Source organism: Myxocyprinus asiaticus, chromosome 42, assembly GCF_019703515.2.
Source record: "Myxocyprinus asiaticus isolate MX2 ecotype Aquarium Trade chromosome 42, UBuf_Myxa_2, whole genome shotgun sequence".
In the NCBI taxonomy this organism is placed as follows: domain Eukaryota; kingdom Metazoa; phylum Chordata; class Actinopteri; order Cypriniformes; family Catostomidae; genus Myxocyprinus; species Myxocyprinus asiaticus.
Window position 1 is genome coordinate 3,422,501 of NC_059385.1, and position 16,621 is coordinate 3,439,121.

A 16,621-nucleotide genomic window follows, 5' to 3' on the forward strand; every position below is an offset into this window, starting at 1 on the left:
TGCATCCTAAATAGTGAGTGAGTCCCTGGCCTGTATGAATTAAGTGCGGATTTGTTATTTCACCTGTACTGAACTGCGTTTTAGAATCGCTGGATCTCAGAGGATGCAAGAATATGGGCGTAATTTTTCTTTCTAAATGATGTTACGTTAAGTTACTGCCACCTGCGAGTTTCTTAAATAGCCCATATCGATCTAAAGCATGTTGTCCCCTATGATTTCCTCAGATTCAGTATTTTAGCCCCATTAAACTGGCCTGATATTGCTATAGTTTAAGATTCTGTTTCATGTGAGAAGCTTGATATTAAAAGGAATACATTGAAAGCCAGAGATCTCTCAGTAAACTTGATACCAGTACGCAAATATTCGGGAATTTGTCATGACAAATTGAGGATTATGTTACACTCAGATCAATTTGAATAAACCACAGTTTTGAAGCAAGTATAGCAGACAATCTAATAAGTCACCTAGGTGTTACCGTGCAGTATACAGCGATTTTACCGTGATTAAGGGGTTTTTTAGGCATGAATTGATGTGGCTTATTGTTTCTTTATAAATGGACAATTGCAGTTCTGGATGCAGATTGATTAATACAGCTTTCTATTCATGCTAAAATACAAAATATATTGTGAAACAACTCCTCAGTTATCACTATGTAGCACCCATAGAGGTCATGCTGGAAAAAAATAATTTTCTTACTCAGTATTTTGTCTTATTTTCAAGTAAATATACTGTAGCTAAACTTCTCATTTACCTGAGAAAAATGACAAGATATTAAGTCTTATTTTAAGAGAAATCTAACAAAATGTGGTGATACTCATGCTTACAACAAGAAAAAAAATATTTTCCAGTGGTGTAAGAAAAATACACCTTTGTTCCTTTTGAATTAAGTTATTAAGTTATCATTTTTCTTACCCCACTGGGAAATAGTTTTAAGCATAAACCTAGCTACATTTTTGGTAAAATAAATGACTTAATATCTTTTGTCCATTTTGGCTCTCAAAATGTTTCAGGAAAGTTAATATATATAGTGTTTTTTTTTTTTGTTTTTTTACAGAAATGCAGTATTCCCTTTGTCAGTCATTGTTGTCTACACTGAGATTTTAATTAAATTTTTAATAAAAAAAAAAATACTTAATTACTTAAAAATAAAAACTAGGAAACAATTTCAATGCAGAAATTGCTAGTTAATTTAATAGACCATATTTTCAAGTAAAGGCTACACACAATTCTTGAAATTCCCAGGTAAAGTTTACTTTGCAATATTTATTCATAAGCTAGAGCAAACATGTTTGATTTGAGTACAAATGTGTACTTTACTTAGTATTTTCAAGTTTACACTTTTACTTATTCAATGTAGAAATTACTTAATCTTTTCTGCTGTATTTACCACAAAATATTTTTTCCTTAGTTTACATCTGTTTCATACAAGTATTTTGGATCTCCTGATTTGCTTCTTTGTACCGTAAATGTGTAAAATGTTCATTCGCTTTGTCTCTCAGGGCGATGGGTAACCTGCAGCAGGCTCTGGTGTGTTTTGAGAAGCGCTTGGTCGTGGCGCATGAGCTTGGCGAATGTGGAGGTAAAGCCCAGGCGTATGGAGAACTGGGCAGCTTACACAGCCAGCTGGGCAACTACGAGCAGGCCATTTCCTGTCTGGAACGGCAGCTCGGCATCGCCCGCGACACCCAGGATCGATTACTGGAGGGTGACGCCAGCTGCGGTCTGGGCACTGTGTACCAGCTGATGGGTGAGCATGACACGGCACTGCAATTTCACCAGCTCGACCTCCAGATCGCAGAGGAGACGGGCAATGCGAGCTGTCAGGGCCGGGCTTACGGGAATCTGGGCCTCACCTATGAGTCGCTGGGTAATTTTGAGCGGGCGATGGTGTACCAGGAGCAGCATCTGAGCATCGCGGCGCAGACCAACGACCTGGTGGCAAAGACGCTGGCCTACAGCAGCCTGGGAAGAACACATCATGCCCTTCAGAATTACTCACAGTCTGTCATGTACCTGCAGGAAGGTAAGAGACACAAACCCTGTAGCTTTCACATGAAAGTTGCTTTTGTGTAGCGTTAAAGGAAGTTCACACAAAAATTACGATTTTGTCCATCATTAATCACCCTCATGTCGTTCCAAACCCGTATGACTTTTATCTGTGGAACACAAAAGGAGATGTTTGACAGAATGTCCATGCTGTTCTATTCCATGCATTGAAAGCGTACAGCGACCAAGGGCTGTCAAGCTTTAAAAGCGATAAAAGAAAAATATCGTAAAAGTGATCTACACGACCTGTGTGCCATATTCCAAGTTTTCGGAAGTCGTATGATAGCTTTGTGTGATGAACAAACGAAAATGTAAAGGAATATTCCAAGTTCAGTATGAGTTAAGCTCAAACGACAGCATTTTTGACAAAATATTGATTACCACAAACATTTATTTTGACTTGCCCCTTTTCTTTAAAAAAAAAAAAAAAAAAAAAGCAAAAAGCAAGGTTACAGTGAGGCACTTACAATGGAAGTCAATGGGCCAATTTTTTTTACATTAAAATACTCACAAGACATAAAGGATATGCGTGTATACATGATTTTAGTGTGATAAAATCACTTACTAACCTTTTCTGTGTGAAGTCATAACCAATTTTACAACCTTGTTACCATGACAATGTACTGTCAACAAACGCTAAAACCTAAAAATGACTGTAAAAATGACCATTTAAACAATTTTACAGCTCAAATAATACACAAGTTTTAACAGATGAATTAATGTAAGTGCTTTTATAAAATTATAAGCTTCACATTTCTGCCTTTAAACCCCCCAAAAATTGGCCCCATTGACTTCCATTGTAAGTGCCTCGCTGTAGAAAAGGAGAGATGAGTCAAATTTAATTTTGTGGTTCTCCACATTATGCAACAAATGCTGTCGACTGAGCTTAACTTGTATTGAACCCGGAAAATTCCTTTAAGTCTTTGTCAATTTAAATCTCATTTGTGTTTGCTTACAATGGAAGTGAATGGGGCCAGTCCATAAACATTAAAATATACACTGTTACAAGATGTAAACATACATGTTAACGTGATTTTAGTGTGATAAAATCGCATACTAATCTTATGTGTGTGAATCCTTCATTAAATCACACTAAAATCATGTTAAACTCATTATAAAATCATGTTATAATGTTTACTTCTTGTGGCTATACTTTGAAACAATGTGTATTTTAGCCTTTATGCACAGGCCCCATTCACTTCCATTGTAAGTGCCTCACTATAATCGCTATTTTTCCTTTATTTTTAAATAAACGAAGGATGAGTCAAAATTATTTTTGTCATAATTATTATTGTGGTAATCAACATCATGCCACAAATGCTGTTGAATGAGCTTAACTTGTACTGAACCAGCAATATTCCTTTAAGTATCCCAGAAAAACTTCATATGGTAAACGTTAGATGCAACAGATGTTTTCTTTAGTAGATGATTTATACAGTTTGCTCACATCACTTATATCCAACCCAGCAAGGGTCAGACTATCTTTCTAGTGATTTAATCATATTTTCTCCCATTGGATGTTTGGAGAGTGTAAACTTTGGGCCCTGTATACCCCACAAAATCTGTCCTGTCGCACAGCTCTTTCTGACCTTCCTGTCTCGAAACCGCAGCTGTCAGGAACCGCGTGGTTTGCAAGTGACCCACATGCTCAAATAATTCTCTAATCACCTTCATCCAGAGCTTTTGATTGTTACCTCTGTCTGCCACCCTGCAAGATCAGCAGAGGACAGCGAGAAAAGGCCACAGATATGGATCCTGTCTCACAGCTTCTGCAACCAAAGGCCACCTCGTCCCTCCATGTGACAGCCAATTAGCTGGCCTCACTTCAGTACGGTGTATGTGCATAAGTGTGTAGACTGACCCAAAGTGTAGAGATGCTTCGCTAAACACAGTGTGAGAAAATGAATCTCAAAAGTATTTCTGCCGGAGAGGTTATGTTGCGCTGCACTCACTGACGCATTGTGGTCGGCATGTCTTGTTTGTTTCATAATAAAAGCCATCGTTGAAAAAAAATCTATATTTTGGTCTTGTTTTGCCTTAAAAACATCCTTAAAACAAGATACGTTTACTTGAGAAATAAAACGACCGTAGAAATGATGATTTAAACAACTTCACAGCTCAGAAAATACAAAAGTTGTAACAGAATAATTAATGTACAGTAAGTGCTTTTATACAGTGATAAGCTTCACATTTCTGCCTTGAAATTGAGGTTTGTGTGTCAATATGACAAGTTTCATTACAATGGTTTTACAAGTAATGTACGCAGAAATTTGCAGAAAATGTAAGCCTACTGTTATTCTCAGAAATACTGTTATTTTCATGAAATATAGTTGTTTATCCACTGAAGTTGTTATATATAGTAGTTATTCCATGGATACAGAAAATGTGCATATTGTGCACTACTTAATAGTTGGTAATATGCCATTCAGAACATGGATGCCATGCAAAAAGTGTCTTTTTTTTTAGTACTTTTTGTAATTGTGCCCTCTCTCCTCAAAGGCATTACTATATCATTAAAACAAACAAATGGACAAGAGATTAGATTTAAGTAAAATAAACAATATTTACCAATTGTAGACACATGACTCCTTTAAATATCTGTGTATGATTGTCGTGGCTTTGAATTGATTTCAAACAAAGAGCTCCACTGAGACAGAGGAATTAAAGACGGATTGAAACAGTGATTAAAGACTGTGTTGAATCATTTCGGAAGGGCTTCTTTAGAGCTGCGTTTGATGACACCTAAATACCAGCAGGTGCTGACAGCAATGTCAAAGTTTTGATGGTGAAAAACATGAAAAAGGAGCAAAAAAAGAAAGTAGGGTTGGGGGGAAAAATACAAAGAAATGTTTTGGAGGCTGTTATTTTAAAATGATTAATTGCAGAGCGCTCCAAATGTGAATAAGAATATGCGCCTCATATTAAAACTGTTTAAAACAGATTAGCAACCACGTCTTGCTTTAAGTGTTGAGTTTTAATTCCGCTTTTATTAAAGGAATAGCTCACCCCAAAATGAAAATTCTGTCATTATTTACTCACCCTCATATCATTCCTAACCCACATAATGTTAACTTTTGTGGATGAGAAAGCAGAAGTTTTACTGAATGTCTGAGCTGCTCTTTTCCATAATGAAAGTGAATGTGGACCAAGGCTGTTGAGCTCCAAAAAATGATGAAAAATCACCATAAAAGGACCATTAAAAAGATCATATGGCTCGTGCACTCTAGTCCAGGGGTTTTCAAACTGGGGGCCGCCAGGAGGTGCTAAGGGGTCCGCAGAAAAGAAAAAGGAAAAAAAAAGAAGAAAAAAAGACCCAGTTTGACAATATTATTCTTTCATTCTGCTTTTTAAAGAGTATAAATATATTTCAATTAAAAATGTTTTTCTTGGGGGCCTGGGTAGCTCAGCAAGTAAAGACGCTGACTACCACACCTGGAGTTGTGAGTTCGAGTCCAGGGCGTGCCGAGTGACTCCAGCCAGGCTTCCTAAGTAACCAAATTGGCCCGGTTGCTAGGGTGGGTAGAGTCACATGGGGTAACCTCATCATGGTCGCTATAATGTGGTTATCGCTCTCGGTGGGGCGCGTGGTGAGTTGTGCGTGGATGCCGTGGAGAATGGCGTGAAGCCTCCACATGTGTTAGGTCTCCTCAACAAGTCACGTGATAAGATGCGCGGATTGACGGTCTCAGATGCGGAGGAAAATGAGATTTGTCCTCCGCCACCCGGATTGAGGCAAGTCACTATGCCACCACAAGAACTTAGAGCGCATTGGGAATTGGGCATTCCAAATTAGGGAGAAAAGGGGGAGAAAATCCATAAATGTACAACAAAGATGTTTGTATATCTAATATTACTCTAACAGTGGGTATAAAAAAACATATGCACTCAATACAAAGTAATATTTTCCAGATTTTTTAATATTATATTTTAATAATTTCTTTTCATTTTCTTAATTTCCTTTATTACAATATAACAGCCAGTTATTTAATTTTGCAAACCACACATTGTCTTTATAATATAATGCTTATTTTTTTCTCACACAGTATAAAAGGGAATTTATATCGAAAATATAAAGCTGCCTATATATTTTTGAAAAGGGGTCCCTCGCAAGGGGATCATCATGTTTGGGGGTCCTTGGCATCAAAAACCCCTGCTCTAGTCCATATATATTTTGAAGTTATATGAAAGCTTTCTGTGAGGAACAGACCGAATTTTAAGTCATTATTTACTGAAAATCGTCCACATCACTGACACATTTTCTTATTTTAAGGATATATTTTTCACTTAATATCTTTTGAAATTTTGCTTCTCAAGTAAAGTTGTCTTCTTTTAGGATGTTTAGATATTTTTACTGAAAAACGATAAAAACTGTTTAAGAAAATTATTTTTGTGGCGTATAAGGGGGAGTAATTTTCACTTTAAATCACTCTGGGAAGGCATTGATTTGAAATCCCTGTTTGTGTTTCTCAGGTCTGCGTCTCGCGGAGCAGCTGGGACGGCGGGAGGATGAAGCCAAGATCCGTCACCGTCTGGGGCTCTCACTGTGGGCCAGCGGCAACCTGGAGGAGTCCCAACACCAGGTACCATCCGGCTCAGACTGGCCCTAATACACACATACACAATGGGTATATTCCATTCCAATAGAGCCCTGCAAAGTGGACTTCATAGGGTATTGGGCCATTTTAAGTGAGATACCGAATCGTGGGGAGCGTTCGGCATGATGGGCACTGCCAACAGCATTGGGAATAATTGTACATCGATATATGATTCCTCAGTACTACACGAGTTTGGCGGAAATAAACATGTTGAGGATCTGTTTTTTAATGTTACACTTAATTCACCTATATGAGATATGAGCACAAGCCGCTTTTCACACACAACTTAAACTTTTAAAAACCTGCCTTGAGGCACCTTCATTCTGTTCCATTTGTTGTGCTACATCGAACACAAAGGCATGTTCGGTGTGAACGGCCCCTTACAATTGCATTAGCATGACTATAGGCTAATAGTCTATAGAATAACAGTTAAGACGCATACTGTATGTTTGCAAAATCACGTTTATTTTAAGGATTTTGAGTATTAAGAATTTCATTAATATAAAAATATAATATTTTTTATACTATATACATTTATTTAGATGCATTATATAAATACATATAATATACATGTTAAATATGAAAGTAGGGCAATTTAAATATTTATTTATGCAAGTATACAATGTCATCATACTTTAAACCTCTAATGTGAGTTACTCAACTGTATTGTTTGACAGAAGAGCCACTAAAATATAGAAATCAATGATTAATTTATTAAAATGTAAAATTAAAACACTTTTTAAATTGTTTAATTCATGTTTTAAAAAGTATTTAAATATAACAATAGAGTAATAAATTAATAAATTAGTTTTTAAATTGACAATGAAATAGATATATTTACAACTGTTTATTTAATTAATCTTTTAATTCATGTTAGTTAAATATAACAATAAATTAAAACATCATTTTTAAATGCAAATTTGAATTGTTTTTAAAAAAAGCATTTGCCAATTGCTTTTTTATTTATCTATTTACCAGTTGCTATTTTTTATATAAATAACTGAATTTATCATAATTATTTTATTATTATATTTAACTATATTTTTAAACATGAATTAAATAAACAGTTTAAATAGGTCTATTTATTTGTCAATGTAAAATCAGTAATTGATTATTTTATTTATATATTCAACAAAACAGTTGGTTGCAAGACGATTTGTTTTCTAAAAAGTGAAAAATAGGCCCAAATTGTAAATTATATTTATATTACAATATATATAATTGTAATATAAATATATTTTATTTATATATTATAAAATAATATATTATAATTATATTATATTTATAACAATATAATATAAAAATATTTTTATAATTTTTATTATATTATTTTACATCATTTTTTATTTAATTTATTACATTTTAGAAGTTTAATTTAATGCATACATGTTTGCCTTTACAAATTAAATTATTTTGTCAAAACATACCTCTGTAGTGAATTAATCTGTTCAAATACGGAATATTAAATATAGTTAGCTAACATTTGATATATTTCATAATATTCTAAGTATTGTTTAATGACTTAATATAGATAATTCAATTTAAAATTTGCATTTAAATTGATTTATTATTATAATTATTTTATTATTATATTTAACTTCAATTTTAAACATGAATTAAATAAACACTTTAAATATGTCTATATATTTGCCTATTTAAAGGTCAGTAATTAATTATTTTATTGGTATATTTAACTACTTCTTTAAACATGAATTAAGCAGTTTTATAATATGTTAATTGTTCAATTTAATTTAATAAAAGAGATTAATTTATTATATGTTTGTTTAAATTATTCAATTGATTTCAGTATGTTTAAGTGGCACTCCTAGCCCTCCATAGTTTGATGACATTGCAGTCATTCCAAATGAAGGATTTTTGTCAAATGAAGTGAACTTCTACAGATATCCCCTGCTCAGTGTGAAGGGAGCAGTGAACACTGCGTAGGGACCCTGTGAATCAGAAAACAGCTATACTGCCAATTAACTGCTCTCACCGCACAGATGCACACGATACTCATGAACGCTTTCCTTGACAGAACTGCACTGTGTCTGCCTCTTCTAATGATGTGTCTGTGGGTGAACAGTGTGTGTGTGTTTTGGATGTTTGCGGACTTGCCATCTCCATCAGACCCTTGACTTGTGACTTCATCACTGGGCGAAACAAACAAAGAGGCTGAATCTGATGTGCAGAGAGCCGAACTGCACAAAAACACACCCACCCCATTTAGGCCCTAATTGATTCGGATCAGTGAGTCCAAATGAGAGGCAGTTATCAGCAAACACTTGACTTCGGACAAACCCACTTCTGCTTTGGTTGAGAAATCCGTGCACAGTGTCTAAGTCATTGCACCATTGACAGTTTGGATGTAGTGTTGAGAAGTATGAATAATTATAGCCAGTCAGTTCATTTGGATGGTTCGTTTCGATGTAGTGGGTCAAAACTCAAAAAATGATTAAATGATTCATTTGAGTCATCACACAAGTGAAATAAATATTACGTGAAAGCTTAGGTTTGTAATTTCTGTGCCACTAGCGGCACCAAAAAGAAACGTATTCCGAACTCTCACCTCGTCTTCCATTGGTCAACAAAACTTTTAGTAAGATTCTTTTGTACAGTAAGTCTTTAGTAAGACAGTCTAAATCGCATTGCATTGTGAGAAATGTAAGACACTGAACAACTTAAAAAAATTGTCCGACAGTGTCAAGGCGATTTGTTTTCCAAAAATCACAAAAATGGCCCAAAATGTGGGCTTAAATTGCCTCCATAGTGAATTCCTCTGTTTAAATATTGAATAATAAATATAGTTGACTAACTTTTGACAATTTAGAAGTACGATTCATTTTAGCGAATCAGTTCGTTTCATTTAAATGGTTCAAAAATGATATAATGAAAGCTAAAGCGAAACCAAACATAATTGAAAAAAATAAAATAATAATAATAATAAAATAACTCTCAACAAAACAGTTGGATGCAAGACGCTTTGTTTTCTAAAAAGTGAATAATAGGCCCAAATTGTAAATAATATTTATATTACGTTATATATAATTGTAATATAAATATATTTATTTATATATTATACAATAATATATTATAATTATATTATATTCATAGAAGTATATAGTAAAAATTATTTTATAATAATAACTTTTTTAATTTATTACATTTTTAAGTAAAATTTTTGCATAAATGAATGGTCAAAACATGACTCTGTAGTGAATTAATCTGTTCAAATATGGAATATTAAATATAGTTAGCTAACATTTGATATACAATACTGTGCAAAAGTCTTAGGCACGTAAGATGTTTCCCAAAAACATTAGTCTTAAGATGGTTATTTATATCTGCTACTTTAGTAAAATACATTTTATACTCCCAAACATTACTTTTGTAAATAGAATAGATTAGAATAGAAGAACAGGGAGCCCTGCAACAGATGTCATGGCCCCCACAGAGCCCCCCACAGAACATCTTGTCAGTCTGAGATTACATAAAGAGACAGAAGCAATTGAGACAGCCGAAATAGATAGAAGAACAGGGAGCCCTGCAACAGATGTCACTGCCCCCACAGAGCCCCCCACTGAACATCGAGTCAGTCTGAGATTACATAAAGAGACAGAAGCAATTGAGACAGCCGAAATAGATAGAAGAACAGGGAGCCCTGCAACAGATGTCATGGCCCCCACAGAGCCCCCCACTGAACATCGTGTCAGTCTAAGATTACATAAAGAGACAGAAGTAATTGAGACAGTCGAAATAGATAGAAGAACAGGGAGCCCTGCAACAGATGTCATTGCCCCCACAGAGCCCCCCACTGAACATCATGTCAGTCTGAGATTACATAAAGAGACAGAAGCAATTGAGACAGCCGAAATAGATAGAAGAACAGGGAGCCCTGCAACAGATGTCATGGCCCCCACAGAGCCCCCCACTGAACATCGTGTCAGTCTAAGATTACATAAAGAGACAGAAGTAATTGAGACAGTCGAAATAGATAGAAGAACAGGGAGCCCTGCAACAGATGTCATTGCCCCCACAGAGCCCCCCACTGAACATCATGTCAGTCTGAGATTACATAAAGAGACAGAAGCAATTGAGACAGCCGAAATAGATAGAAGAACAGGGAGCCCTGCAACAGATGTCATTGCCCCCACAGAGCCCCCCACTGAACATCGAGTCAGTCTGAGATTACATAAAGAGACAGAAGCAATTGAGACAGCCGAAATAGATAGAAGAACAGGGAGCCCTGCAACAGATGTCATGGCCCCCACAGAGCCCCCCACTGAACATCGTGTCAGTCTAAGATTACATAAAGAGACAGAAGTAATTGAGACAGTCGAAATAGATAGAAGAACAGGGAGCCCTGCAACAGATGTCATTGCCCCCACAGAGCCCCCCACTGAACATCATGTCAGTCTGAGATTACATAAAGAGACAGAAGCAATTGAGACAGCCGAAATAGATAGAAGAACAGGGAGCCCTGCAACAGATGTCATTGCCCCCACAGAGCCCCCCACTGAACATCGAGTCAGTCTGAGATTACATAAAGAGACAGAAGCAATTGAGACAGCCGAAATAGATAGAAGAACAGGGAGCCCTGCAACAGATGTCATGGCCCCCACAGAGCCCCCCACTGAACATCGTGTCAGTCTAAGATTACATAAAGAGACAGAAGTAATTGAGACAGTCGAAATAGATAGAAGAACAGGGAGCCCTGCAACAGATGTCATTGCCCCCACAGAGCCCCCCACTGAACATCATGTCAGTCTGAGATTACATAAAGAGACAGAAGCAATTGAGACAGCCGAAATAGATAGAAGAACAGGGAGCCCTGCAACAGATGTCATTGCCCCCACAGAGCCCCCCACTGAACATCGAGTCAGTCTGAGATTACATAAAGAGACAGAAGCAATTGAGACAGCCGAAATAGATAGAAGAACAGGGAGCCCTGCAACAGATGTCATGGCCCCCACAGAGCCCCCCACTGAACATCGTGTCAGTCTAAGATTACATAAAGAGACAGAAGTAATTGAGACAGTCGAAATAGATAGAAGAACAGGGAGCCCTGCAACAGATGTCATTGCCCCCACAGAGCCCCCCACTGAACATCATGTCAGTCTGAGATTACATAAAGTGACAGAAGCAATTGAGACAGCCGAAATAGATAGAAGAACAGGGAGCCCTGCAACAGATGTAATGGCCCCCACAGAGCCCCCCACTGAACATCGTGTCAGTCTGAGATTACATAAAGAGACAGAAGTAATTGAGACAGCCGAAATAGATAGAAGAACTGTGGAGAATTCTCCAAGAAGCTTGAACATCCTATCTGCCAACAACCAAGAAAAACTGTGTCCAGGTGTATCTAGGAGAATTGGGGCTGTTTTGAAGGCAAAGGTGTTCACACCAAATATTGATTCAGCTTTTTTATGTTTACTGGACTTTGTATAACGTTAATTGATTAATGAAAATTATTTGTGTCATTATTTTTTTAAGAAATCTTCACTTTTAAAGTTTTTCACAAGTGCCTAAAACTTTTTGCACAGTACTGTATTTCATAATATTCTGTTTCAGGTATATTAGGTTGAGAGACGCTGTCGTGACCTGTAGCTGTCAGAGGTGTTGTTAAATATGTAGCTAATATGAAATGGTATTTTTAATGGAAAATATGTAAAAGAAAAACAAAAAAACAAACAAAAAAAACATTAATTCATTTAATTATAAATCTAAAATTTAATAAAAAAAAAAAAAAAATTTAAATGGATGACTTGGACCAAATAATAAAGAAAAGCAGCCAATAAGTGCCCAACATAGATGGGAACTCCTTCAATACTGTTTAAAAAGCATCCCAGAGTGATACCTCAAGAAGTTGGTTTAGAAAATGTCAAGAGTACATGTCTGCAAATTCTAGGCAAATGGTGACTACTAGAAGATGCTAAAATATAACACAGTTTTGATTTATTTTGGATTTTGTTTAGTCACAACATAATTCCCGTAGTTCCATTTATGTTATTCCATAGTTTTGATGACTTTACTATTATTCTAAAACGTGAAAAAATAATTATAATAAAGAATGAGTAAGTGCTTCAATACTTTTGACTGGTAGTTTATATATATATATATATATACATTATATGGCCAAAAGTTTGTGGACACCATATGTGCTTGATGAACATTTGATTTCAAAACCTTAGGCATCAATTTCTCCCTTTGCTGTAATAACAGCATTCCACTCTTTTGGGAAGGCTTTCCACTATACTGTATGTAGTAACATGGCTGCAGGGATTTGCTCTCATTCAGACACAAGGCTATCAGTGAGGTCAGGAACTGATGTTGGTCGATGGGGCCTGACTTACAGTTGCTGTTCCAGTTCACCCCAAAAGTGATCAGTGGGGTTCAGGTCTGGGCTTTGAGCAGGCCAGTCAATTTCTTCCACATCAGACACAGTAAACCATTTCTTTATGGACTCACTTTGTTCACAGGGGCATTGTCATGCTGGAACAGAAAAGGGCTATCCCCAAACAGTTGCCACAAATTTGGAAGCACACAAAGCCCAAGCCATTACATAAAGAAACATTAAGATTTTCCTTTACTGGATTTAATGGAGTAACCAAATTCATTAATTAGAAGGGGGTGTCCACAAACTTTTGGCCATATAGTGTATATTAAAATATCCCATAAATGTAAAACATGCCTCAAACCAATTCCAGGGTCAAATATTGCACCTTAATAAAAAAAAAAAAGTTAATTTCTGACACTGATGGACTCATCAGACATCACTGTTTGTTTTCCTGAAACAATCAGTAACATGAGACTAGATTGAGATTTTCGACCATTTTCATTTGATGTTTTGTTGTTTGTTTTCTCTAGGTTTATATGGTGATGTTGATTCTGTCATGCCCACAGACCTAGGGAGGAAGACTTTAGATTGTTCATCCTCTTTACATTGCAAAGTGACTCTTTCAGCTCAGCCATGATGACGTACCGGTTTCTGCAGTGGAGATTTTAGAACGCAGTCGACTGCTGACCATATATGTGCCAAACATCTACAGTTAGATGACGAGATTAGGGGATAATGTGTTTATATCATTATACAGACCATCTTGTCAGTTATGCAGCTGTGCCATCGGTGAGAGACGTCCTTTAGGACAGATTTAGAGAGAGTCAGCCAGTCTCAAGTCTCTTTGTCTGCCTGCCTCTGGCAGCAGCTGCCAATCAAACAGACACGCCACAATGTACATGATCAGATCAGAATTCTACAGAGAGATTCAGATCAGTGTTGCTTTTGTTAAGATGTCCATGTGTCTGGGGGCCTGGCTAGCTCAGCTAGTAAAGACGCTGACTACCACACCTGGAGTTGTGAGTTCGAATCCAGGGCGTGCTGAGTGATTCCAGTCAGGCTTCCTAAGCAACCAGTTGGCCTGGTTGCTAGGGTGGGTAGAGTCACATGGGGTAACCTCTTCGTGGTCGCTATAATGTGGTTCTCGCTCTCGGTGGGGCGTGTGGTGAGTTGTGCGTGGATGCCGCGGAGAATAGCGTGAAGCCTCCACACGTGCTATGTCTCCGTGGTAACGTGCTCAACAAGCCACATGATAAGATGCGCGGATTGACGGTCTCAGAAGTGGAGGCAACTGAGACTCGTCCTCCGCCACCCGGATTGAGGCGAGTCACTACGCCACCACGAGGACTTAGAACGCATTGGGAATTCCAAATTGGGGAGAAAAGGGGAGAAAAAAAAAGATGTCCATGTATGTGCATGGTACGCAGTTTCACAAGGAAACGTCTCTCTTACAATGGTCTGTAGATATGGTTCAGGTGGTGCCATAGGGATTTTTTTGTCTGTCAGATGAAAATCTGCAGGACAAAAAATGTTGTTTTTTGTGTGTAATCAACCTATGAATGGCTTACTTATATTTGACTCTGCATTTTAAACTAGGACAAGCTCAATCGACAGCATTTGGAGCGTAATATTGATTACCACAAAAAATTATTTCGAAAAGCAAAAATATGGGTTAAAGTGAGGCGCTTACAGTGGAACTGAAAGGGACCAGTCTATAAATATTAAAATACACACTGTACCAAAAGCGTAGTCACAAGACGTGTTAACATGATTTTAGTGTGATAAAATAGTTTACACCGACAAGGGTAGTAAGTGATTTTATTACACTAAAATCATGTTAAAGGAATATTCCAGGTTCAGTACAAGTTAAGCTCAATCGACAGCATTTGTGGCATATTGTTGATGACCACAAAAATTAATTTTGACTCGTCCCTCCTTTTTTTTCTTCTTTTTTTCTCCCCTTTTCTCCCCAATTTGGAATGCCCAATTCCCACTACTACTTAGTAGGTCCTCGTGGTGGTGCGGTTACTCACCTCAATCCGGGTGGCAGAGGACAAGTCTCAGTTGCCTCCACTTTTGAGACCGTCAGTCTGCGCATCTTATCACGTGGCTCACTGTGCATGACACCGTGGAGACTCACAGCATGTGGAGGCTCATGCTACTCTCCGCGATCCACGCACAATTTACCACACACCCCATTGAGAGCGAGAACCACTAATCGCGACCACAAGTAGGTTACACCATGTGACTCTACCCTCCCTAGCAACCGGGCCAATTTGGTTGCTTAGAAGACCTGGCTGGAGTCACTCAGCATCCCCTGGATTTGAACTCGTGACTCCAGGTGTGGTAGTCACCATCAATACTCGCTGAGTTACCCAGGCCCCCGACTCGTCCCTCCTTCTTTAAAAAAAAAAAAAGAAAATCTGGATTACAGTGAAACACTTAGAATGAAAGTGAATGGGGCCAGTTTTTGGAAGGTTTAAAGGCAGAAATGTGAAGCTTATAATTTTATAAAAGCACACATTAATTAACTTCTGTTAAAACGTGGATAATATTTGAGCTGTAAGGTTGTTTAAATTGCCATTTTTGCATGATAACTGTGTACAGCATTACGTCATCATGGCAACAAAGTTGTAAAATTTATACAGCTTCACACAGAAAAGATTAGTACGTAATTTTATCACACTAAAATCATGTTAACGCACATATTGTTTATGTCTTGTGGCTATACTTTTGATACAGTGAGTATTTTAACGTTTACGGATTGATCCCATTCACTTCCATTGTAAGTGCCACACTGTAACCCAGATTTTTGCTTTTTTTAAAGAAAAGGAGGGACGAGTTGAAATTAATAATAAAAAGAAATACCCCTGAAAATCAAATCCAGGGGCAGATATTGCCCCTTAATAAGAAAAGTTCATTTCTGACACTGTTGTAATGCAATGTCCAAACATTTACATCTGTGTTTGTGTTCTTGCATAAAATACATGTCTGGCCTTAGAGTAGAGAAAATAAAAAGAAACCAGAGTCAGCTGATATCACAGTGTGTGTGTGTGTGTAGTAATAGTAACTGTTCATGGCCTTCCTCCCTGGTGATTCAGTGCATGTGTGTGTGTGTGTGTGTGTGTGTGTGTGTGTGTGTGTGTGTGTGTGTGTGCTGATGCATTGCGCTCATAATTGATTGCAGGCTGGCCTTTCTGTATGCTGATAAAGGGCTCTGCAGCCGACATAGCTGCATTCCAGTGCACAAACACACACACACACACACATCTTGAAAACACATAAACATTCTCACATATTCATCATCAACATACTCTTTTTCTTTCTAACACACACGTTTTGCCACCACATATACACACCTGCAGCCTGACAGCATCTGCAAGTCTCTCTGACATGCTGTGGCACCATCGCAGACAGATGTACAGTGACTCTGCCGCACTGAAGGAGAGCGTATCATTAGCAAGAAATACCGCGTCAGTCATACCACACACAAACTCTCCCAAAAACATTTTTGATTTCCATCACTAAATGAGAACCAGACTTTTCTAAAGAAACGATTGTGATTCAGACTTTATTTATTTTAGAGCTACCCCGCAATGCAAACTGTGGCTTTGTGCTGTTTTTTAAGCCTTATTAATAGGTCTGT

General features: G+C 37.3%; 1 protein-coding gene across 1 annotated transcript in view; it reads left to right on the plus strand.

Annotated features, from left to right (window-relative positions):
- The window catches only part of LOC127432555 (tetratricopeptide repeat protein 28-like), a 369,621-nt gene that overhangs the window by 312,109 nt on the left and 40,891 nt on the right, over positions 1-16,621 (plus strand). Inside the window, exons 8-9 of the mRNA XM_051683773.1 lie at positions 1,500-2,023; positions 6,517-6,626. Of these exons, the coding sequence (XP_051539733.1) occupies positions 1,500-2,023; positions 6,517-6,626 (634 nt within the window). The remainder of the gene's footprint in view (positions 1-1,499; positions 2,024-6,516; positions 6,627-16,621) is intronic.